The 25,150-nt window shown below is 40.0% G+C and overlaps 1 protein-coding gene across 1 annotated transcript in view; it reads left to right on the forward strand.

Annotated features, from left to right (window-relative positions):
• kirrel3a (kirre like nephrin family adhesion molecule 3a) overlaps positions 1-25,150 on the forward strand; it is a 456,972-nt gene that overhangs the window by 378,345 nt on the left and 53,477 nt on the right. The window contains exons 9-11 of the mRNA XM_079650321.1: positions 6,352-6,478; positions 10,313-10,413; positions 11,803-12,001. Of these exons, the coding sequence (XP_079506447.1) occupies positions 6,352-6,478; positions 10,313-10,413; positions 11,803-12,001 (427 nt within the window). The remainder of the gene's footprint in view (positions 1-6,351; positions 6,479-10,312; positions 10,414-11,802; positions 12,002-25,150) is intronic.

The following is a 25,150-nucleotide window of genomic DNA, read 5'->3' on the forward strand; positions in this document are numbered from 1 at the left end:
GTTTATTTTTTATTCACAGGCAAGTCAACGTTGTCGCAGTAAAAGTCCCAAGATAGCTCCTGGTTCAATAAAATGTTCCCTTGCAGTGTTTTACTATTAAGTCTGATGTTTCTCTATTAATATTGCTGCTGCATTAATGTGTATGTTGCATCATGTTACTGCTGTAGATGTGTTTCCGAGCCGCTCCGATTACAACGAGAGTTACAACGAGAATGTGACGTCATATTTACACGAGACGGATCCTTTCTAGCCATAACCCGGGAACTCTGACGTCGCCATTTTGTATGCTTCGCGGATGCGCTCGGCTCCTCTCGACTGCTGCTCGGGTCTGCTCGGTCAGCTTCCGGATGAGGAGGCATTCGTTCGACCAACTTACAGAAGATAACATTACAAACATTTTTAACAGGGGCCATAATACTGTAAATAATGTTTGTTTTGGCAGTTACAACTGAATGTAATGTTTTCTACTTTTTTACTAACAACTAACAACTTAAGTATTTCTTATAGCTATGCAGGGCATGCAAGCGAGCAAACACAAACAAGAACAAACAAATAAGTGAAATGAAGAATAAAATTGAAATTGTACAATATAATATTGTGCTGGATCATCTTATAATTCAGTCTAGAGAATGCACCAGACAGCATAGATCTAAGACCTGCAAAAACCTAAATGCTCTAGGTGGAGGCCCCCCAAACCCTTCGTGGCATTTCGTCCGCATGCACTTTTCAGGGCAATCTCTATTGGGCTCAGGGCCATCTGTAAATTAGCTTAGATGGCCCACAGGGCCATCTCCCAAAATCCTTAATGTCATGCACTGATATGCGTCACATCCTTCTACGGTCCCGTGCCAGCGCCTTTTCCTGCGGGTGAATAACCTCATCCCCGGCTCCATGAGCAAACTATGGATAAATCAAAGAAAAGAAAAGTACCGGAGGAACACAGGATTTAATTCTGTGTGGACAGAGTTATATGCTTTCACAGCAAACGATGCTGGTTTACCGGTATGTTTGATATGTAGAGAGAAGTTGTCAAAGGTGCTGCAGCCTTTACGTATCGAGGAACAACACCGGAGAGGAAGACAGCTGGCGATCTTCAGTCATAATTCAATGGGGTATGTAATTTATTTCAGAAAACACTTTTTGTTATATTCCATGGAATACTCTTAAAGAGCATCTTGCAGGTTTTTATTTATTCTACATTTATGCTTAAACTTGCTTGAAAATTACAATTAAAAAAGTGAATGAAGGATTTGATATGTTTTACGAGACATAAGGGCAGGAATTCAGAGGGAAAGGAGCAATTTTGAGCTCTGCTCTTAAAAACTGCTTTTTTTTAAGGTCATACGTCAAACGCGTCATATTACATCACGCAGGGGACACATCTCCGCTCTCTGACCGCGGGTAGAGTTGCGTTGAGTAGAGCGGTTGTGTTTTAAGGAGCTGGTATTTTTCGGTAGTTTTACATTGTATTTCACCATTTGTAATCATGGTGCAGTATTGTGTTTGTGCAGGTTGCACAAATACCAGCCTGTCAGGACATCGAGTCCACAGTAAAAAGGACCGGAGCTAGCGTTCGTTCATGGGTGCGTTGTGCATCCACCTCCCTGCAGCACATACTCTCCACAGCTTTATCAGGAAATCGTATTACTTCTATCTCCCCCCCCCCTTCGCTGCTCTCTCTCTCTCCCCTCCGGTACACGGCACCGTAAGACATTGCATTAGGTAACGCTGTGGTGGTTGTACTGCTCCAGCCGTCTCCTTTGTGTTTGTTTGTTTCCCCCTGTCTGTGTTGTTTGTGTGTGCGTGGTGGCTGTCACTCCTGGCTCCCGGCTCAACCTCCACTCACCTGCTGCAATCAGCTGTGCACCCTCCCCGACTACACACCTGCTTTCCATCAAGCCATTTACAACGACATATCAACGGAGGCTCAACAACCTTTCTCCGCCAGATCGTCAAGTATCAGCCGTATCTCGCGTCTCTCCTCCGGTACACAGCACCGTAGTGTGGAGTTGCATTAGGTAACGCGAGATACGGCTGATACTTGCGCATTAGTTTCTGTTATGGATCAGTATCAACAGTCCTGCCAGTAACGTTACTATATTATCAATGATACTTTAGTTATAGCCTGATATATGATAGCTAACTTTACAATGTTGTGATGTGACGTTAGCTAACATTCTGTAGCTAACGCCGGTCACTCACCAAGATAGCTGCCCAGTTCTCCACTGGTTCTCCTCACACCACAGCTCAATTTCTCTCTGATGGCCGTTATTTCTTCTAATCCTTGGCTGCTCCTGGTCTCTTGGACGCCTAGCAGGCTCATAATTATAAGGTTGTGGTCCGTCATATGCATTCGAATATTCATGTTCAACTTCTTCTGTGTCGAAACTAGCATTGGGATCCATGTTTATTAATACGTTACACCGGCCGCTCTCCCCCTTGTGTCCCCCGTGTTACGTCACACGCGGGAGGTCACGTGCTGAGGCTTTTTTATGCGGAAGTGAACATTTCTTACAAAAACGACGCCAGATGTCAATGTAGTGTATATTTCTGTATATTTTTTTGAAAATCTAGTGTATTCATCATTTTCCTACACATTTATTCACAGTTGTCTTTAACCTGGAAGTTGCTCTTTAACATCCCGATGAATATATTAAATGCTTTGACATTGCAAGCCGTACAAGCAGTGGCGGCCGGCCACTGCTTGTACGGCTTAGGGCTTATAGCATAGGGTTGCTAGGGGCGCAGCCCCACCTCTTCCCACATTACAAATTATTTTTTTTTTAAATTAAATGTTTTTATTTTTTATTTATTTTTTATTAAAAATGTTAATGAACAAGGTAAATATTATATAATTGGTATCAGTGAAATGTATAATCTACAATAAAATCTCGTTTAAAATGGTGTTACGATGTCTAAAGTTACTGATAAGTCACATGTTTCCTTCCAGGCCTTGCCCGTGTATCATTACCCTCTCTCATCTGGGCGCTAAGAGAGGAGCCCTCAACCAGTGCAGCAGCAGCCACTAGCAGCTGACTGTTGCTATCTGTAAGCTATGGCTACGAAACATAATTTCAGCCGATCAGCGTCGTCAAATCTGATGATCACCGGGCGCCAATGTCAGCGCCCGGTGCAGGGTTATAGCTAGAAAGGATCCGTCTTGTGTAAAACTCTCGCGAGAGTTTGCGAGTCACGTGGCTGAATGTTTACGTTTGACAGGCAGCCTTTCAGTTACGATCGTTAACATCAGTGGGCCAGAGCAAATGATGGTGAGAAGCTAAACTATCTATTAATTATGTCAATTACAGGGAGTGTGATTGTAACTGTGTGTGTGACTAGCTGGATGCAAAGAGTTAAACACTGTCTTTTGTTTCCCATGCTTGCTCTTCAAACAGCCGGGGACGGACACTATGTGCCCGTGCTAAGTAAACACACACACACACACACACACACACACACACACACACACACACACACACACACACACACACACACACACACACACACACACACACACACAGTTTTGACAGCATCCTTCAAACTAGATTTTTTTTTGTTTTGCCTTAATGGTCTGTTTTCTAATATTTCTGTGTTTCTGAACCACGTCTGTGTCTGCATATAATGTTCGTATTTAGTCTCCTCAGGGTTCCCGCGGGGTCTTAAAAAGTCTTACATTTGATAATCTGAATGTAAGGCCTTAAAAAGGTCTTAAATATGACCAAAAAAATAAGAAAGGTCTTAAATATGATTTAGAAGGTCTTAAAAATGATCGGATTTGAACGGTACTTCTGTGTTGCGATAGCGTCTAAATGTGTTTTGGGGGAAATGTCCGGGCTGCAAAGTAACCAGTACGGTAATAGCCTTTCAGTTCCCCCCAACAATTTGTATTGAATTAAATCAACATGTAACCAGTAATCACTAACTTTGTTTCCCCCGGCTCCTTATTGGAGAACACCCAGCTAGTAACCTAGCAACCAAGCTTCAGCTTGCGGCAGTCGGAAACTCATGTATCTTCGAATCTACTTACAAATTAATATGGGGAAGTGTCAGTTCAACCGTATTTGGTTGGAAAACATCTAATTTAGTGCTTGGTTGAAACCAGTGGAGGGGAACGTGTTTTGCACCATTTGCAAAATAAATAAGCGTTTGTTTTGCTAGTGGAGCGTTAGCTGGTACAGCAGCTCCCGCAACAACACCGGGGGACCTCCGGGCGACGTTTGGGTCTACGTCAACCCTAAAAGCGGAGGTGCTAAATACCGTAGCTAAACACCAATCATACAACAGCAACGATGAAATAGTGTAGCCAATTTAATTTCTCAAAATGTTCCCCGTGTGGTTTATTCACCATTACAATAGCCCCACCTAAAATAATTTCCACCAGCCGCCACTGCGTACAAGCCGTAGCGCTGTAAAAAGCACGACCAATCACCTGAGCCGGCCCGGCTAAAATAACTGGATGGACTACCTGCCTGTCAGCCTTCCATCTGTGCACAAACTTATCTCGTGCCCTCATTGGTCATATGCACGTTCGTGTGTGTTGGAGGAGGGGCTCACTAAGGAAGTCTGAAGGAAGAGGCAGATTTTTTCCGGTTGTGTATTTTCAAATTCTCACGCACTCCAGCTGGTTTCTCCATTCTTACCTACCCCGCCGTTAACTCTTTTTAGGGTGCAGCTATATGTTTTATTTATTTCAAAGTGGGCACATTTTAATTATATATTTGTTTCCTTCAAATGTGCAGAGGACTCCCCAAGTGCTGTGTTTATTTTATTTTAAAGTAGGCCTGTGTATTATTTTTTATTCTCCTTATAGGAGTTCTTTGTTTCTTATTAGAGGTTAACAGTTTTATATAACGTAATAAATAGCCTAATAAATGCAAAAAAACAACTGTAGTTTTTGTCTGATATAACAATAAATACAACTTTATTGACTATCAAGCTATGAAATATGTTTTGCGGCTCCAGACAATTTCTTTTTGGGAAAAAGGAGCAAAATGGCTCTTTTCGTCAAAAAGGTTGCAGACCCCTGCTATAGGTCGTAATAAGCTGCTTAACAATCGACCTATTTGGTCGGTTTTTGGAGGAGGACAGGTTGGTTTGTGTGTGTGTATGTGTGTGTCAAGGTTCAAGGATAAATTCTTGTTTTTCTTCGGAACAGGGTAGAACAAAAACATTCCATTGTATTCGAGTCCATTTATGTTACAAAAGAAAAACAGTAGTGCGTTCCCGCAGCACATTTTTTGAAAGCAGCAACAAAACAATGGTGAGTTCTCCGGATAAAATTGTGTCATAAAAAAAAGACTTCATGGAAATATGTTCCATCTACTCTGGCGCCTGAGCAACGGGCATCACTCAATGATTATCGTGAACTCCCCTTCCCTCTCTACTGCGCTCTGTCCTGGGGGGTTCTTCGCACTTGGTGGAGTGTGGTTTGCAGGTGTGACTGTATGGACGAAAAGATAGTGTGTTTGGTGTTCATCTCAAGGTCCACTGCAGTGAAAAAACTGAAAGGTTGGCTTGAATTAATTGTATTATGTCAACAGATTTCACATTACTGTATTTGGTTGGTTTGGTTAAGCAATAATATTAAGTTGAGCCTTACATTTTTTATTTAAACGTATTGCTTTCAACTCACCTAATACAGTTATTTGAAATCTGTTTACATGATACATTTAATTAAAGTCAGTGTTTTCCTTTTCTCAGTGTGCCCTATTATTTTTTTGTCATAAAGACATGCAGCAAACTTCAAGCAAGATATGGCACTTGCACTGAGGTTGTCAAACAGTTTAACATGACTTCTTACAATAACAGGTAGTTTGTAACTTCCACACCTGCCTGTACCTAAAACATTCTAAATCAAGAATATTTTTTAAATGATAACCTGTAATTGTAGGTAGATGTGCAGCACACAAAATCAAACTGTCCTTGCTCTGCAAATACAAGGCATTGACATATTTCAATCACTGAACTTTAACAAATTATTTCATTTTCTGCAGTGATTTGGAAAAATTGTACATTTTTTATTTCAAAATAAGGTACGCCAAAAACGTGCAGCTTTCCCTGAAAGCTCAAAGGAATACATCAAATGTTCCTGTTGTAGCTGATTGAAGTGCTATGGATAAAAACCAGGTAAAACATCATTAATCAGATGCCTGCGATTTGAATGACTAAATATTTCAGCTAGTCACATTTTTCACCCTGCAAACTGTGTGCGACATCGCTTACAAATTGTTGTCAGCGTCGAGCATCTTGTTAAATCCTGCTATCCTTTTGTGTCAAAGTAATTGGTGCCTAACTAGATAGAAATGACTAATTTCTCCTCCAACCTTTAAAACTGTTTCCCTCACAACAAAGGTGCTTAGCAACAAGAGTACTCTGACAATGAAAGCAGTAAAGCAGGAGGATGCTGGGAAGTATGTGTGTCGGGCCGTGGTCCCCAGAGTGAATGCCGGGGAGAAGGAGGTGACGCTCACTGTGAATGGTAAGTACAATGGCCGTCATGCACTGAATGTCAATGGCACTTTGTCCTCTTTGGGGGGGAATCAGGTCTGAGGAGCAGGATTCTGGCCACTGTTATTATATTGAGATGATGGGAATCTAAATCTTTGTATAGGGTTGATTAAAATCTCAAACTTTATGTATAATTTTAATATTTGTTTTCTATGTTTTTGTATTACAATACCAAAATCAAAATTAAAATCTTAATTTATCCCAGGGGAAATGTTTTGTGACAGCATTTTAGAATGAATGAAATAACATCTAAAACATGTATTTAAATAATAATGTCATTTTGCATACAACAGAAGTTTAAGTATTATTAAAATAAGGATATAAATATAAAATAACATCTTGTACAGTATATATTGTAGGTATGAAACCGTCCTCGCTCTGTTAATACAAAGAATTTCAATCTGAACATTAACACATCTTTCATTCACTGCTGTCCTTTGGAAAACAGTCACAATGTTTTATTTCATAATAAATATGGCTTAGCTTTCCCTAAAAGCTCAAAAGAATAAATCGAATGTATATATAAAATGTTCACATGAATCCATGTTGAGTTTGCTTTCACATGAGTGGCGGGATTCCGTCTCCACTTTGGAAGCTTTCACATGTGCCTGTGCTGTTCCAAACAGCCAGTACCTGGTAATGGGGGGCAATTTTAAGCAGAAAAAATAACACTACATTTGAGAAAGCCATGCTGAGAATTAAAAGCAACCATTCCTGAGCCAAAATGGATTTATCAACATTTCCTTTCAAAGAATGAAAATTACCCAGAGATGATTGTGGACAGAGGAGACCCCCCCCCCTTCAGCGCGGCCGTCACTGAGAGTTATTAAGGCTGCCTGTCATTGATTTCTAATTGCCACATTTCACACCTTTATCTCCACTTTGTGACTGATGGCCGCAGTACAATGAAAAAGGATTCCAACCTTTTTGAACGATTCAGTAGCTAGAAAACAAACGGTATTCTGACAATACAGTTTAACAGAGAGATGTTTTAAGGTCAGCCAGTCGAAAGAATCAAACACATTGACAAGCTGCACGTTGTTCAACTTTACAACTAAGACGTTGTGAAGTCTTGGAATATTTTCACAGTGGCAGATCAGAGTGAAGGGAAACATGTTTTTCAGACTGAAGACTGAACTTGAGGTAACCTTTGTCAAGTCTTTACCAACTTTCAGAAAATAAGCTGTTTGTTACAGGACAGTGTATCATGCCGGTAAAAAATAAACTATTCTCACATCCAAAAGCACAACGATGATTAATTATCTCTGTGGATATGGTGGTAAGAGATGATCATAACGTGTCATTTATGAGAATGTCCCCCTCCACTTACCTCCACCTCTCCTGCTCCATGACTCAAGTTAATGATTATGTGATTTCTTGTCAAGTGTAAAGCAATGACAGAGCGGTAGTCGTTGTCGATGAAAATGTTAGATCTCAGGCTCCTTAAACAATGCTCATTAAATATGCTATCTATTTTTTTTCTGTAAACAACAAGAAGCCATACCCTGAGGGCTGTCTGAGGAGAGTATTTGAAAAGAGAAGAAGAATGTTCTATGGCAGGGCTATTCAACTACAAATTCAGTTGGGCCAGATTTTATAACTACAAAATTCAGCTGGGCCAGACATTCAGCGGCCTGTAAAAATCGGGTCGTGACACATTTTAAACCAACACATATTACTGCGATGAAAAACATGCAACTTTTATTCATTGTTCATCTCACAAAGGTAGGTCAAAAAGTGCATAAAAACACAACAAATTAGCATTCATTTAACAGAATCTGAAAAAAAGGTGCACAGTTTTAGCATTACATTAGTTTGCTTTAGAAGTCAAATAGTCAGGTTATGTTTTTTGAACCAGGCACATCACAAAGTGCATTTACTGAATACAATAATAGCAGTCCTCACATACAAAAAAAACAGCTAAAGAGCTCCAATGCAACACAAAGAGGTAGTACTGTAGCAATACTATTTTTTCACTTTTCAAGTAATAACAAAAAAATCATACGTTTTGGTCACATTTGACCGAGACACATTACAAAGTGCATTTAAATGAATACAGAGAGAACTGTCAAACCCTTCAGTGCACAAACCCATAACAAGGGATACGGGTAACTATATGAATGAATACTACACTACACGTCTACTATAGTAAATAGGTGCTTACTATCACCTCATTTGTGATTTGTCATCGCTGACTTTCTCAATGGGAGAAGGGACATTTTTTGTTTTGAACAAGAGCAGTGATTTTTGGCTCATAGGATGTCAATGCAATCCTAAGAAATTGGTGAAGAGTGTTGTCAGTCAGGGAGCAGCGAGTGCTACTTTTGATTGAGTTCATGTGTGAAAAGCTTGATTCACATGTGTATGTTGATCCAAACATACTGAGCACACAGATCGCTACTTTCTGAACTTTAGGGAACTGCTGTTTTTTGACATCACTCCAAAACTTCGCTGGCCCGTTAGTGCGCTGCATGTCAATAAGTTCCAGTGTATATTTCCCCTTGTCGATGCAGGGGACCGCTTCCTTTGCTCTGGTTGATACGTCCCCCTCTATTGCAACAGTGAAGGGGTCTCTGGCAAAGCCCATCATCACCTCTGTGGGCAGAGCAAGTCCATCCAATCGACTGGCAAAGTTCTCTTTCAACCTCGCAATGAAATCTGTCATCACATCCGTGATTTGTGCCGGAGATGTGATGTGTTTGGGGAGCGTCGGAAAATGCAGTATCCGACCCTTGCTCAAGTCGGTCGCGAAAAGGTCCAGCTTGACTTGGATCTGCTCCACAAGATCAATGACCGTTTTGTCTCTGTTTACGCTTCAGAGTTGAGAGAGACATGTTTTAGAGTTGCCATCATAGGACCACCGTTACTAGCACCACTAGATGCACTTTCAAAAAACGTGCTGCGTTGTGGTTTGGTGGTTTATATGCAATGTGGAGTGTTGCGTTCATGGTCTGTACTAGTGTAGGAATTTGGCTACGGGAGGCTGGGCCACTCGGGAGTTGGTTCTGGGCCGCATCTGGCCCGCGGGCCGCCAGTTGAATAGGCCTGTTCTATGGTCAGCAGTTTGCGGAGTGTCCTCAGTGTCAGGGCTGTCACTCTGTGTTCAGAGCGTCAAACCCTCCTCTGATCCAAACACAGCGTTGGGGGGGGGTTACTCCCAGTCCAAAAACATGGACGAGTAATAGCTCTAAAGCCTCCTAACTGATCAGATTAATGCAGCACAGTGTGACCTTTTTTATTTCGTTTTTTTTTTTATGCAAAACATACAGTATAATGTTTCTTTGTTTTGTTTCAGTACACTGAAAAAACTGAAACACTGACTTTAATTACATTTATCATGTCAACACATGTCACATAACTGTATTAGGTTAGACAAAAACAATAATATTAAGTTGAACCTAATAGTTTTTATTTACATGTAATCTTATTGCTTTCAACTAACCTAATACAGTTATGTTGACATCATTCATTTAATTAAAGTCAATGTTTCAGGAGGTAATGTTCATGTCACTATGGTAACTGATGAGGATGTGTGCTGGTGCTAAAACAACCTTTGTTTCCGTATTACATTCCTTATCTTGGAATGATTAGAATCTGTCAGAGGAGAGCACGTATGTGTGTGTTTGTTACTAGTGTAATTGAATATATAAATAACATCCATTGATCTATACTGCTGATTTAAATTAAAAAAGTAAATGTGAGAGTTACAAAGTAAAGGAAACTGAGAATTTCAAAGACGTTGAAAGACGCAAAGACGTTTGGCTCAGGTCCATGTTGTGATGATGTAGTCTCTGTCCCTCCACAGGTCCCCCCACCATCTCCAGCACCCAGACCCAGCAGGTGCTCTACGGAGAGAAGGGTCAGATCAAGTGCTTCATCCGCAGCACCCCCCCTCCCGACCGCATCGTGAGTCATGTGATTCCTCATTCCATTTACTCATTCATTTCCATGTAAGAGACATTCGATCAGTGTGGGGAATGCATCTCATTAGGCTGAAACACTAATGGCGCATTTCCACTGCAGCGCGTAGCACGGTTTAAGCGTGCCATGCCAAACCCGGCCCGTTTTTTGTTGCGTTTCCACTAGGAGTAGTTCCGGCTAACGGGTACCTTTTCACAGTTTTTCTGGCGCTCCAAAATCGTGGTTCTTTACGGGCCAACAACCGGGCTGAATATGCTAAACTAGTGACGTGAGTGCAACTACAACTACAACACAATGAACATATTTTACCGTAATTTAATTGTAATACATGTTTCAAAATAATGCAGAAGTAACAACATACTGATACCGGTTAGTAAAAAGCATGAATTAATGCTTTGACAAGTCTGCAGACAAGACGGCAGGCGAAAAACCTTTTAAAATGCGTGTTTTCTGAATGGAGATCGGCTAAGCTAATGTTGTATATGCTCCGACCGTCCACACTCACAACAACGGCCTACAGACATAAATAAACCAGCGACTGTATTCGCCATGACACAGGCAGTCTGTGGTTTGTATTTTTGTTTAACTTTTGTCTAGTTTCTGAACAGATATGAGGAGCTGTGAGCTCTGAGGGCTAACAGCTAACGGCTGATGTTTGGTTTTGTGTTTCGCATTGAAGAGGACGTCACGGCTCCGCCTACACTGCGTTACTATAGTTACTGCCCCAGCTACTAAATTGTAATGGAAACACAGCATAAAGTGAGCCTGGCCTACCAAGGCCTAACTATACCGTACTAAGCCGTGCGAGGCCCTGCAGTGGAAATGCGCCATAAGGCACTGAAACAGAGCCCACATTCACAGACACATATACGTACATAACATGTCACTTGTTAGACGCTTTTATCCAAAGCGACTTACATACTCAATACTGTGGGCAATCCCCACAGGAGCAATTTGGGGTGTAGTGTCTTGTCCAGGGACACAACGACATGCTGACGGCAGTGGGGTTTGAACCTGTGGCCCCCTGATCCGAACACCAACGCACAACCCACTGCACCAAAAGCCTCCCTTGTATATATATACAATATACATACTTTATTTATGGTTGAATTTAAGTTTTTCATGAATAAAAACAGTACATTAATATTAATTTATTCACAACCCTAACCCTAAGTACGAGAACATATTAGATAATTCTTGACGCCCACAGTGGTGAGTAATATGAATTCTCTCAAGTAGGATTATCAGGAAACCATGTATGTTGTAAAGAAAATAAACGGAGAATAGACTTGTCATGTTTGCACGTGTGTGTGTTATGCTTGAATTAGCATCTGGTTTCAGTTTAGCCCCTCTAACATGTGTGCTGTGCCTCAGGCCTGGTCTTGGAAGGAGACGGTCTTAGAGTCGGGGACGTCTGGACGCTACACCGTGGAGACAGTCAGTACCGATGAGGGAGTGATCTCCACTCTGACCATGAGCAACATCGTCCCCGCTGACTTCCAGACCATTTACAACTGCACCGCCTGGAACAGCTTCGGCTCCGACACGGAGATAATCCGACTGAAAGAACAAGGTGAGGACCACACAACCCAGTCTCACGGCATTTCATGTTATAGTCAAAACATTTAATCTATTGATTCGTGTTAACCAATACGATTTTCCACTTTTTTTCGTGTCACACATAACGATTTTAAAAGCAATGTATTTCTATTAGGGGTGCAACAACTAACTAATCGACTTAATCGATTAAAATCGATTACCAAATTAGTTCCCAACTAATTCAGTCGTCGATTCGTTGGTGACGTCATCACGTGTGTTTTACGCGCCGTTAAGCTCCAACGTTATTGGGTACTGGGGACATTTAAAAAATATATGTCATGTATTATTGCTACAAAAACATTATATCGCAGTCTTAGTGTCGCCAACTCGTTTCTAATATGCAAAAAGACAAACAAATGCGTCTATGATGTATTTTCGATAAGACGAGATCTCTCTCCCCCGTCTGTGTGCGAGGGGGCGGGGCAGTTTACACACACGCAGCTGCTACATGCAGCAACACACTACGGAGATGGCGGAGAGAACGCGCTCCGAGGTGTGGTTAAACTTTACCCGTCTCGATGTGGACAATGCTCGTTGCCAAAAGTGCAATAAGTGTTTAGCATGTAAGGGCGGTAACACGAGCAATTTGTCTAAACATTTAGCAAAAGTGCACTACATTCAGACGGAGGAATGCACCGGGTTCGACTCATCAATCAATCAATCAATCAATCAATGTTCATTTATATAGCCCAATATCACAAATGTTACATTTGTCTCAGTGTACAGAATATCAGTATGACAATACGACACCCTCTGTCCTTAGACCCTCACATCGTACAAGGAAAAACTTCCAGAGAAAACCCACAGTTTAAAGGGAAAAATGGGAGAAACCTCAGGGAGAGCAACAGAGGAGGGATCCCTCTCCCAGGACGGACAGACGTGCAATAGATGCCGTGTGTAAATTGAAAAGATAATACATTTGCAACATAGGTAGTCCAAATGTTTGGAAATGCATGTGTGTATAATAGGAAGATGAATCCACGAGGATATCCATCCAGGATTTATGATCCAGGACCACAGCCACGACTCAAGTTCCAGGACTCGCGATCCATGACACAGGACCGCAGGATCATCCATGACTCCGGATCCCGGCGTATATAGAGACCAAAAAGAAAGAAATTTGGGGAAGCTGGGTAAATCGGAACATGAGAGTACACAGGTATAGACAGAGAGAAGGAAGAAGTAAGATGTCCCCCGACAAACTAAGCCTATATCAGCAAAACTAGGGGCTGAATCTAATCAGCCGTAACTATAAGTTTTATCAAAAATGAAGGTCTTAAGCGCACTCTTAAAAACGGATAGGGTGTCTGCCGCCCGAACAATAACTGGAAGCTGATTCCACAAAAGTGGAGCTTGATAAGAAAAGGCTCTGGCTCCCATTGTACTTTTAGAGACTCCAGGAACAACCAACAACCCTGCATTCTTGGAACGCAATGCCCTAGTAGGACAGTAGGGTATAATGAGTTCTTTAAGGTAAGATGGCGCCTGCCCATTAAGGGTTTTGTAGGCGAGAAGAAGAATTTTAAATTCTATCCTGTGTTCTATAGGGAGCCAGTGTAAGGCAGCCAGAACAGGAGTAATGTGGTCCCTTTTCCTAACTCTGGTTAGTACACGAGCTGCAGCATTTTGAATCAACTGAAGCGACTTGACTGACTTCTTGGTACACCCTGATAATAAGGAGTTACAATAATCCAGCCTTGAAGTAACAAATGCATGGACTAGTTTCTCTGCATCGTTTTGAGGCAAGATATGCCTGATCTTTGCAATGTTACGTAGATGGAAGTAGGCGGTCCTTGAAATTGATTTTATGTGGGTGTTAAAGGATAAATCCTGATCAAATATAACACCAAGATTCCTTACAGTCTCACTGGAGGCCAAATTAATGCCATCCATAGTTAGTATATCTTTAGATAATTTTTTTCGTAGATTCTTCGGGCCAAGTACAATAACTTCAGTTTTGGTCGTGTTTAACATCAAAAAATGTAAGGTCATCCACGTTTTTAAGTCATTGAGGCAGTCTTGCATTTTATTTAAATGATTAATTTCATCAGGCTTGATTGATAAATATAGTTGAGTATCATCCGCATAACAATGAAAGTTTACAGAATGATTCCTTATAATATTGCCTAACGGAAGCATATATAGTGTGAACAAAATAGGTCCAAGCACTGAGCCCTGTGGCACTCCATGGCTAACTTTGTTTTGCATGGAAGATTGACACGTACAAACTGAGAGCGTTCAGATAGATAGGACCTAAACCAGCCTAAAGCAGTTCCCTGTATGCCAACTAAGTGCTCTAGTCTTTGCAATAGGATATCATGGTCGATAGTATCAAATGCAGCACTAAGATCGAGCAAGACAAGAATAGAGACAAGTCCCTTGTCTGAGGCTATTAGAATGTCATTTTTGACTTTAACCAGAGCTGTCTCTGTGCTATGTTGTGTTCTAAAGCCAGACTGAAAATCTTCAAATAAATCATAGTTTTTTAAGTAATCACACAGCTGCTTTGCGACTGCTTTCTCAAGAATTTTTGAGAGGAACGGAAGATTAGAAATAGGTCTATAGTTGGCTAAAACCTCTGGATCGAGGTTGTGCTTTTTAAGAAGCGGTTTTATCACTGCTACTTTGAATGATTGTGGAACATAGCCTGATAATAAAGACATATTCATAATATTTAATAAAGAAGTGCTAATTAATGGAAAAACTTATTTTAACAGCTTAGTTGGAATCGGGTCTAAGATACACGTTGATGGTTTAGAAGAGAGAATCATTGAATTTAATTGTTCAAGGTTTATGGCTGAAAAGCATTCTAGTTTACTATCTAGTGTAATATTAGAACTTACGTTTCCGGGAGCTGTTGATAACACTATACTGGTCAAAGGCAAGAGGTCATTGATTTTATTTCTAAGAGTAACAATTTTATCGTTAAAAAAGCACATAAAATCATTACTACTGAGTGCTATGGGAATAGAAGGCTCAGTCGAGCTGTGGCTCTCTGTCAGCCTGGCTACAGTGCTGAAAAGAAATCTTGCATTATTCTTATTCTCATCTATTAATGAAGAGTAGTAGGCTGCTCTCGCTTTACGCAGTGCTTTCTTATATTCATTGAGAGTAATATGCCAAATTAAACGAGATTCTTCAAGTTTAGTGGAACGCCATATCCTTTCAAGTTGTCTCGACTTTTGCTTTATTTTGCGGGTTTCGGCATTATGCCATGGAGCTAATCTATGTAGTTTTATTTTCTTCTTTTTCAAAGGAGCAACAGAGTCTAATTTTATTCGCAGCACATCTGTAGCACTATCAACAACATGATCAATTTGAGGTGGTGTACATTTTGTATAAGTTTCCTCCCTTACATGCAGACATGCTATCGAGTTAAGTATTGGTGGAATCTCTTCCTTAAATTTGGCTATAGCACTAACGGATAGGTTTCTGCTGCAGGAGCTTTTGGCTAATGCTTTGTAGTCTAGTAACAGTACTTCAAAAGTTACTAAGAAATGGTCGGATAAGGCAGGATTATGCGGTTCGACTAATAGTTGCTCAATTTCAATACCATAAGTCAGAAGAAGGTCAAGAGTGTGATTATAGCAGTGGGTTGGTTTATTTACACTCTGACAGAAACCAACAGAATCTAATATAGAGTTAAATGCAACAGTAAGGCTATTTTTATCTTCGTCAACATGAATATTAAAGTCACCTACGATAGTTACTTTATCTGTTTTAAGTACCAAAGTTGATAAAAACTCAGAGAATTCGGATAAGAATTCTGAATAAGGACCTGGTTTTCCAGGTCGGATGCGTAAGACTAAAAACGAGGCTTTCAAAGGAGGTATAATTTAATTTTTGTTTAGTATTGATAAGTAAACTTGAGTCAAAGATTGCTGCAACTCCACCTCCTCGGCCCGTGCCTCGGGCAATATGAGTATTGATATGGCCGGGTGGAGTGGCCTCATTTATGCTGACATATTCTTCATGTCTCAACCAAGTTTCAGTGAGACAGCATATATCAATATTATAATCTGATATTAAATAATTTACCAATATTGCTTTAGATGCTAGAGATCTTATGTTTAAGAGACCACATTTAATCTTCCTGTTTTGTTGCACTGTAGTAGTTGTTACATTTACTTTTATTAGGTTATTATGTATGACACCTATTAGGTTTTACCTTAAATTGTCCTTGGGCAGACACACACACCGTTAATATTGGGTATTTTATTGGGTTCGGGATTCCTATGGATGACTGCCTAGGAGAGAGCGCAGAGAAGCGTGTAAGACTGCGACTGTGCCTCCTGGTCTCAACTCCAGTTTGTCATGGATTAAGTCCACAAAGCCCTGAAATGTTTGCCGAAATGAGATTTGCACCTTCCAAAGTAGGATGAATGCCGTCTCTCTTAATCAGACCAGGTTTTCCCCAGAAGGCTGTCTAATTATTTACGAAGCCCAAATTGTTTGCTGGGCACCACCAAGACAACCAGCGCTGAAATGATGACATGCGGCTATACAGATGTAGCACTGAATTTCGGACTCCAGCTTACAGCTTCCTGCCTACGGCCTGCCAAAGACCAGTATAGAGGAATGTTAAGCCCTCCCACTATTTTCCAAGAGGGCGTTGCCAGATTTTCAATTTCAGCTTTTAACCAGGAGATGGCGCTTCATTCACAAATACAGAAAGACAAGTTTCATGGACTTTCAGTTGTGTTTTGAAGAGCATTTGAACACATCAATATTTTAGATCAACTAAAGTATATCTAATCTTGTAATTCAATAATATATAGTCTTTATATATTAAATAATCATAATTATAATGTAAATGTTTACATTACACTTCTTTATTTGTTATGCTCATACTTTAACCTTTACAATCGTTTGCTTTAATATGCAGTATATTTTTGTGTTTGCTTCCTCCTGCTCCCTTTCGGACACATACTGTATGATTTATTATGATTATTAATATGATGATATTATTAAGATAAGATAAGATGTTACTTTATTGATTGAACATTTTAGTTTAGAATGTGCTGTCCCACGGTAATTCAGAAGGCTCACAGGTCACATTCCGACCATTATTTAAAACAATAGGTGCTTTCACACCGTCTACAGTTTGATTTGTATAGAGGGAGCTCTGTTAGTTTTCGAATTACCCATTTGCTTTCGGGGAGCCCTATTTTTCAGAGCACATCCTGCTACTAAATATGTCACACGCACGCTCTGTTGACAGGCGCAGCAGCGCGGATGCGATCAATTGCTATAAAAACACTCTTCTACTAATACAGACGGTGTCACTATGCCGGTGGATGTGGCCGTTGTTGAAGCCTCTTCAGGTTCCGCATCGGCAGGCCTCTCCCTCGGTGTGGAGCTGTCAAACTCGACCCTAACGCCGTTTACAGCCGGCCAACTAAAAGTTGTTTTCCGTTCACGTTGTCATTTTTAGACTCCTTCGCTTCTTTGCTTGTGAATCCAAAAGCTGTGACGCTTGGCTGTTTTCGTTTTGCAATATTTTTTTATTACACAGCCAGAGTTAAAAAAATATCAATATGAACATTTCAAATACCGCGCCGGCATCACCGCCATAACCATAGCAACGTAAGTAAGAATGCAGCGCCGCCACGTACAGATGGCAACACCCAGACATATTCACAAATATAAAACAAATATTCAGAAACTGTAATGAACAATAACTATTATTTATTTCAAGAACTGTTATTTAGAGAAACTCAACATTTGTAATTTTTGTGACACAAATATGCACGATTGTTTTGGGCTCCCCCTATTTATCTCAAAGTCAGCCATCAAGGGAGCTCCCTCCCACTTTGGGGGAGCCAAGCTCCCCCTAGCTCCCCGCCATTTCGAACAGTGTCTGTGGCTGAATGGCCAGCGATTAGGTGCGGCGCATTTATCATAGGTGATCAGAGCTAACTGCCTGCCGTCAGATTTCATTTAAAAAACAGATCTGATTTTAAGACTATTTCTGCGCTCATAAAGAATGATAAGAATAAGAATAATGCGTATTGAACTGGTTTAATTAATTAGTGAGTTTATTTAACACTAGAACCGCTAATCGGGTCAATTTGTGTGATGTGTGTTGTGTGTGCAATGTAACTTTTTTTCAATAAAATATTAAAGTCTCCCAGTCCGTGACTTTTCCTGAAAGTGTGTTATGTAGCACCCTATGTTGTTAAAAATTGCATTCTAATAGCGGGATTTGACGGGTTTGGTAGGCCTATACAAAAACCTCTGGCGGTTCTAGTGTTAAGGTAATTAGGTACAGTAGAAGCCCTTTTTTATCAGTAACGAATTTAGCAGTTGAACATAAAAGTCAACTAACTGAGGGTCACTTGCAATGACAGTGTTGTGTCTAACTGTAAGCTTGTCACTCAGAGTAACCTACCGTTAATTTAGCTGCTGGAGAAGAAAGATCAAGGGGGGAGGGGGGGAGAGAGCTGTGGTTGATGGGCCATTAGTTGTGTAAATACACAGCTGAGAGCTGCCGTTTCATTCAGACTGTTTAAAAAACTGTAACAACGGACGATTTTTCTTAGCGGATGCATATCAATTTAAATCAATACATACAACTATTTTTTAAATCAATACATACAACTATTTTTTAAATCAATAAAAACATTTTCTAAATCCATAAAAGCATTTCAATTAATATTGGGAGTCATGTCGTTACTTTGTTGAGAATGTGGCCGTGTAATAAGCGGGATAATTTGCATCGACTTGTTCCTTATGGGGAAAATAACACCCGTCATGTGTGTGTAGAGGTGTGTGTGGTTAAAACACTTTCATGAAGTGAAGGAATTTCCTTCTATAAAACAGCTGTGGGCAGCAGTGAGTGTCATGGACATGAATTGATAGATCAAGGCAGACTGGTGCACACACTCTCCTGTCCTGCCAGGCGACACGCCCGTTCTAAGCCGTGTCCCTCACTCCTCACATCCCAAGCGTCCCCACAAGTGTATTATGTTGTTACATCGTTTCAGATGTTATGTTTCAGTTGTGCTCTCTCTATTTTCAGTGATGCAAACTTGTCACCTTTCGGCGAAATTCGCCGTTTTGAATCCAAAAAAAGTCGTTTGTGTGATTCATGTAGATCTGCAATACCAATATTTTTGGGGTATGGGGGGGGCTGGGACCCGGAGTAATCTGCGGCCGTGAGCTGTTATGTGCCATCATGACACGCATGGTGTTCTTTTTTTATATATTATAATGAAGTACGAGCTGTGTGCTCGAGTCTTCCTGCCTGTCGGCTCTGCTCATGGATGTATAATAAGGCTCTGCTGCTCCGAGATGATGGTCTAGCTTCAGCAGCTACATTACCTACGGGTGCGTTCGTTAATATTAACTGTGCGTCCGGAGTCACTGTGGCACAGACTGGACCGCTGGTGAACAGCTGTTAGAACGGGCTGTTCAGGTGTTCAGAGCAGAGCTCCCTGTCGGAGCGGCAGAGCGTGATGTGAACTGAAAAGTTTTTCTGTGGCAATATTATTTAAGGAATCGTTGAGCTAGCTAGCTAGCATACATTGTCACTATCTGCTAACGTTAGCTTTAGCCTTCTATTTCTAATAGTTTTTCATAGGCTATAAACAGAGGTGGTATAAGTATATATATATTGTACTTGAGTAAAAGTAGAAGTACTCAGATCTTGTACTTGAGTAAAAGTAGAAGTACTCAGGTCTTGTACTTGAGTAAAAGTAGAAGCACACAGATCTTGTACTAGAGTAAAAGTAGAAGTACTCAAATCTTGTACTTGAGTAAAAGTAGAAGCACTCAGGTCTTGTACTTGAGTAAAAGTAGAAGCACACAGATCTTGTACTAGAGTAAAATTAGAAGTACTCAGTTCCTGTACTTGAGTAAAAGTAGAAGTACTCAGATCTTGTACTTGAGTAAAAGTAATAGTCCCAGAGTGTAGGAATACTCTGTTACAGTAAAAGTCCTGCATTCAAAATGTTCCTCAAGTAAAAGTAGAAAAGTATTATCATCAAAATATAGTGAAAGTAGCGACAGTAAAAGTAGTCATTGTGCAGATTGGTCCATTTCAGAATAATAGATATGATATGTTTTATAATGATTGATCATGAAAGTGTTCTCAAAGGTGCAGCTAGTTTGAATGACTTTGTATACTGCAGGGTAGCTTGTGGATTTACTCCAGGTGGAACTAAAGTCTGATTTAACACTTGATTATATTTCACATCATTCATCCACATCTGTAAAGTAACTAAAGGTATTACATACATGGAGTGGAGGAAAAGTACAGCATGTACCTCTGAACTGTAGTGGAGTAGAAGAACAAAGTAGCAAAACATTGAAATACTTAAATAAAGTACAAGTATCTCAAAATTGTGCCCAAGTATAGTACTTGTTGAGTTTATGAACTTAGTTACTTTACACCATGTGGCTATAAAGATAAAAAGACTTAAGCCTTGCACAGAGGCATGAAAATACATTTTCAAAATGCTCAACAGTGCTGCCAAAATTATAAACTGACTGCTACACAATTTAAAATAAATGTTTTTATATATTTCTATTTGATGTGACTCTTTGGCGTTTCTGTTATTATTAACACTGCTGCTTTAGTTGTTCTGACTGCTAAAATCCTCTGTTATTCAGTGGGGTGGGGGAGCCGGGGGCTCGGATCCTTGTCACCTTTTTCATACCTGATGAGTTTGCATCCCTGTATGTTAAAAAGCCTCAGTCAACTTAATTCATGTAATAAAAACATCTCAGGTCAGTAACACTCAAAGCTAAATGTGCAATATCATGTTCAGCTATGTTACTATTTATAATGTTATTGTTGTTACATGAGAAGATGTACATATTGAAATGATTTCTTAACTTACAGTAGGCTATTTTTTACAATGTGTGTTGGAAGGATTTATTAAATTACAATGAACATTGTCATTGTTGAAGGCTTTTAGAGAAGGGTGAACTATAAGCCTGAATTACATAACATTTTATACCTAAAAACATAAAAGCCACAATAAATAAATCAAAATTATTCTACTTATTTTTACCTCCCATATTGCTTTCAACCCACCAGCTTTTATGGTGTTGTTACGTCACTAACTGTAAGCTTGTCACATACAGTCTATGGTCACTCAGAGTAACCTACTGTTAATTTAGCTGCTGGAGAAGAAAGATCAGGGGGGGGGAGGGGGGGAGAGAGCTGTGGTTGATGGGCCATTAGTTGTGTAAATACACAGCTGAGAGCTGCCGTTTCATTCAGACTGTTTAAAAAACAACGGACTATTTTTCTTAGCGGATGCATGTCAATTTAAATCAATACATACAACTATTTTTTAAATCAATAAAAACATTTTCTAAATCCATAAAAGCATTTCAATTAATATTGGGAGTCATGTCGTTACTTTGTTGAGAATGTGGCCATGTAATAAGCGGGATAATTTGCAGCGACTTGTTCCTTATGGGAAAATAACACCCTTCATCCAGATGAGGATCCCTCCGCTACACTTTGGGATCCTGATCGACCGACGAAGCTCCATTAAAATATACATATTTTTGGTGAATTACTGAGTTTAGGCACGTTAATAACGTTTTAATGAAGTTGAATACAGTATATTCATATGTGTCAGTGATTTCATGTCAATTCGGCGAACATAAACATAAATGATCGTGGTGAAGATGATTAAATTAGGATTAAAAATCGAGAGCCGGGCTGCATTTCCTCCCGTTCGTTTTTTTCGAATAACAAAATTATTTTGTTAAATAACAACATGGTGATGTTTTGTAAATGATTACATGTCTCTTATTTAGCACAGTAGTATGATATCCGTGACATATGGATCTTAACAAAGTTCCGCTGTACATCCAGCATACTGTATCTCACTTTATTTCACATGAGCTCCAGTGTGGAACCCCACTGCACCCCCTGGTGGATCAATGATCCATTGCAGCTGGCTTCATTATAATTACATTTATCTATCACGGGGGCAGTCTCAAGTCAAGCTGGAGGTTTTCCCTTGAGCGAGGGCAGATCACGTACCAATCACGGCCCCCGCATTTCAAACTGTCTGAAATGAATCGCTACATCTGTACATGTCATCATTGATCAGATTGGGGAGGGGACCAGAGAAGATTACGGTGTCCGACATTGTTTTAGCATAACTACACACCGACGCCACATTAAGTTTGGTGCATTCTGATTGGCGTAAACGAACATCATTACCACCGACGTGAATAACAATCCTACTGTATTTACGTTACAAAAAACGCGGGCAAAAAAACATTTAAAATTGCGGGAAGTTGCGAAATATGCGGAAAGTTGCGAAATATGCTAAATATGCGGCGAAAAAGAATAACAATTCATTTTAAATATTGGGCTGTCTTATTTATTCTCGACTGTCTTTCTAGCAGCTCTGTAGCCCCATCCACGAGGAACGTTTCCACGTCAGGTATTAAGTATGCTAGCAGCGACACACAGAGTTAACTCAATTATACAAACATGGGTTAATGATTAGAGGTAACTGAGTTATTTATTATGTTAAAGTTTCAGCTATTCTGTTTACAGTTCTGTTATCCAGACCCTCCAGAAAAACGCGGGCAAAAATCCTTGATTATGCGGACCAAAATCCTTGATTATGCGATTAAATATGCGGGGTTTTTATGTGATTTTAAACCATTTAAAATTGCGGGAAGTTGCGAAATATGCGGAAAGTTGCGAAATATGCTAAATATGCGGGGAAAAAGAATAACAATTTTTTTTAAATATTGGGCTGTCTTATTTATTCTCTCTCACACACAACCTGCCACTAACGTTAAACCCCTTTACTATTCAATTAAACACATTCAATGTTTATTTATTGTAAAAGCAATTGGGCTATTTTAATCTCACACACACACACACACACACACACACTTCTCCGCCTCATTCTGTTTTCATTTACTCGTTCGTTATCTGACCAGCTTCAATCTTGTAGGCTACTCACTTCGTTTCTTGTAGCCATCGAAAGGGTTTTGGAGGTTGATGCCTCGGTGAACGTGAGTTGTTTGGCTTTCTTGTCCGCAGCAGCAGAAAGCATTTTCGAATGTTTGAATGACTCAAAGTGGCTCGTCACCGTCGATTTTCTCTTATGCTCCAACACACAGTTGCACGGGGTGCAGAATAGTTTCCCCCCACTTTTTGCCCGGTCTTTAGTAGAAATGTTCGTCAGTAAATGAGATGGATTAGATTTTTTCATCTTGGTGTTTTCTCTATCGTGTGAGCTCCACACGTTCACTCTATACAGTATTGTATTGTTTACATTCTGTGATGCGCGAGCTGATGACGTCAAGACGAGTCAACTTTTTTTTTTCTCAACTTTGTGTGGAAAAATGCGGGGATTATGCGGCCTTTTGATAAATATGCGGCCTTTTAAAAATCTGCGCCATTTTGCTGATTATGCGGTAAATTCTGAGATCGCAGAATCGCGTTTTTCTGGAGGGTCTAGTTATCACATTATTTAATACGATTTGTTAAAAGACTGTTGTTTCTTTTGATGTGAAATATTATTTATTTAATTTAAATAAAAAGCAATGTTAATTTTGTTCAAAATGTGTTTAATTAATTTAATAATATATGTATTTTTGAATCAAGTATTCATCTTTATTGTCTTCTGTTTCCACATGCCTAAAACAACCTCAAACTAAATCTAAAAGTTGATGGCTAAATAAGAGCGTTTAAGAAATTGTGCAAGGCATACAGTAATAGTCCGAATAGTCGATTAATCGTTTCATTAATCGATAGATTAATCGATTATCAAATTAGTCGTTTGTTGCAACCCTAATTGGTAGTATGTTTCGTGCCTGCACCATGTCTTTTTGTCCGGTCGGGTCTTGGAAGACCGGAAGCTTTAGGGTTCATAAAAACATATTCTTACTCAATATCAAGCCGCGATTATTGTTTTTATTTTAAATCGTATAATGTCTGACTTTTTTTGCCGTCCGTGAGGGAAATAAATGGGGCTCAGAGCCTCAGAATACCGAAATATGTATTTTTTAAATCTTTTTTTCCTTCTCATTTGTTATTCTTTTCTAAATAACACACTGTTATTTACTCGACAATAACACACAATTATTCTTGTTTTTATTTATTTGTTTAATTCTACAATATCGGGCCTTTTTGCCGTCCGTCAGGAACTGAATTTCAAAATAAAGTCACCGGAAACAGACGTAGGCAATACACGGCCACTGAACTGATTACCAAAGATCCTCATCTATGGTTGAAGCTCGGTGTTTGGATGTTTTAGCCGCAATGCACGTTGGGATATGGTGTTTATGCGATATGAAATAACTATCAACAGAATTGCGTTGCCAGGCAACAGCTTGGGGTGAAAACAGTATTTCCGGTCTCGAAGTTTGCATAGTAATCTGCAGTACTCATCAACTAAAAACATCAGTAAAAACAGCAAAAAACGCCACTAATTATATTAACGTGCGATTAACGCATGTGTATTTGTCCTCGGCCCGCCCACATAGTTTCAGAGCCCAAAGGCTTGACGTTGTTGTTGTTGTTGTTAGTTGGATGGTGGGAGATTCTAGCGAAAGATATGGATACAAGAAAAGGTGTTTTAAACAGCAAGCCAAGCACACAGCTGCTGCTGACAGCCGCTCTCCTTCCGCTCGCATGCGGAAGACCATGCTTAAAAGTTGCCGGGGAGACGCCTGGACACTTCTACGAGCAGCAAGCTTTCAACAGCGATAGCTAAATGGGTGGCTCCAGCTTAATATTGTAGAGGACGAGGGGCTGCGTTAGATAATTCAGATTGCAACTAACATCATTTATAATTTGCAACACTCCCCACACACACATACAGTAGGCTACACCCGCGACTGTTACAATGAAGGCTCGATAATCAGCTCACGGCATACGGGAAGGTTAAAAGTGCTATTTTGTACAAGTGGGGCGCGGACCAGCCTCCTAGGGGGGTCCGGGGGCATGCTCTTTAAATTATTAAAGTTAAATGCATCAATATGGTGCACTTTTTAGAGCAAAATTAAGAGATCTATGGATACATCTCTCAACACCCATATGAAACTGTAAACAGATGTAATTTTTCATTATGGATATTTTACAAATCACTCCCCCTTTAAACTTTATTCTTTTTTTACTGGCATATAGTAT

This window comes from Notothenia rossii (genome assembly GCF_949606895.1).
Source record: "Notothenia rossii genome assembly, chromosome: 9".
Classification (NCBI taxonomy): Eukaryota; Metazoa; Chordata; class Actinopteri; order Perciformes; family Nototheniidae; genus Notothenia; species Notothenia rossii.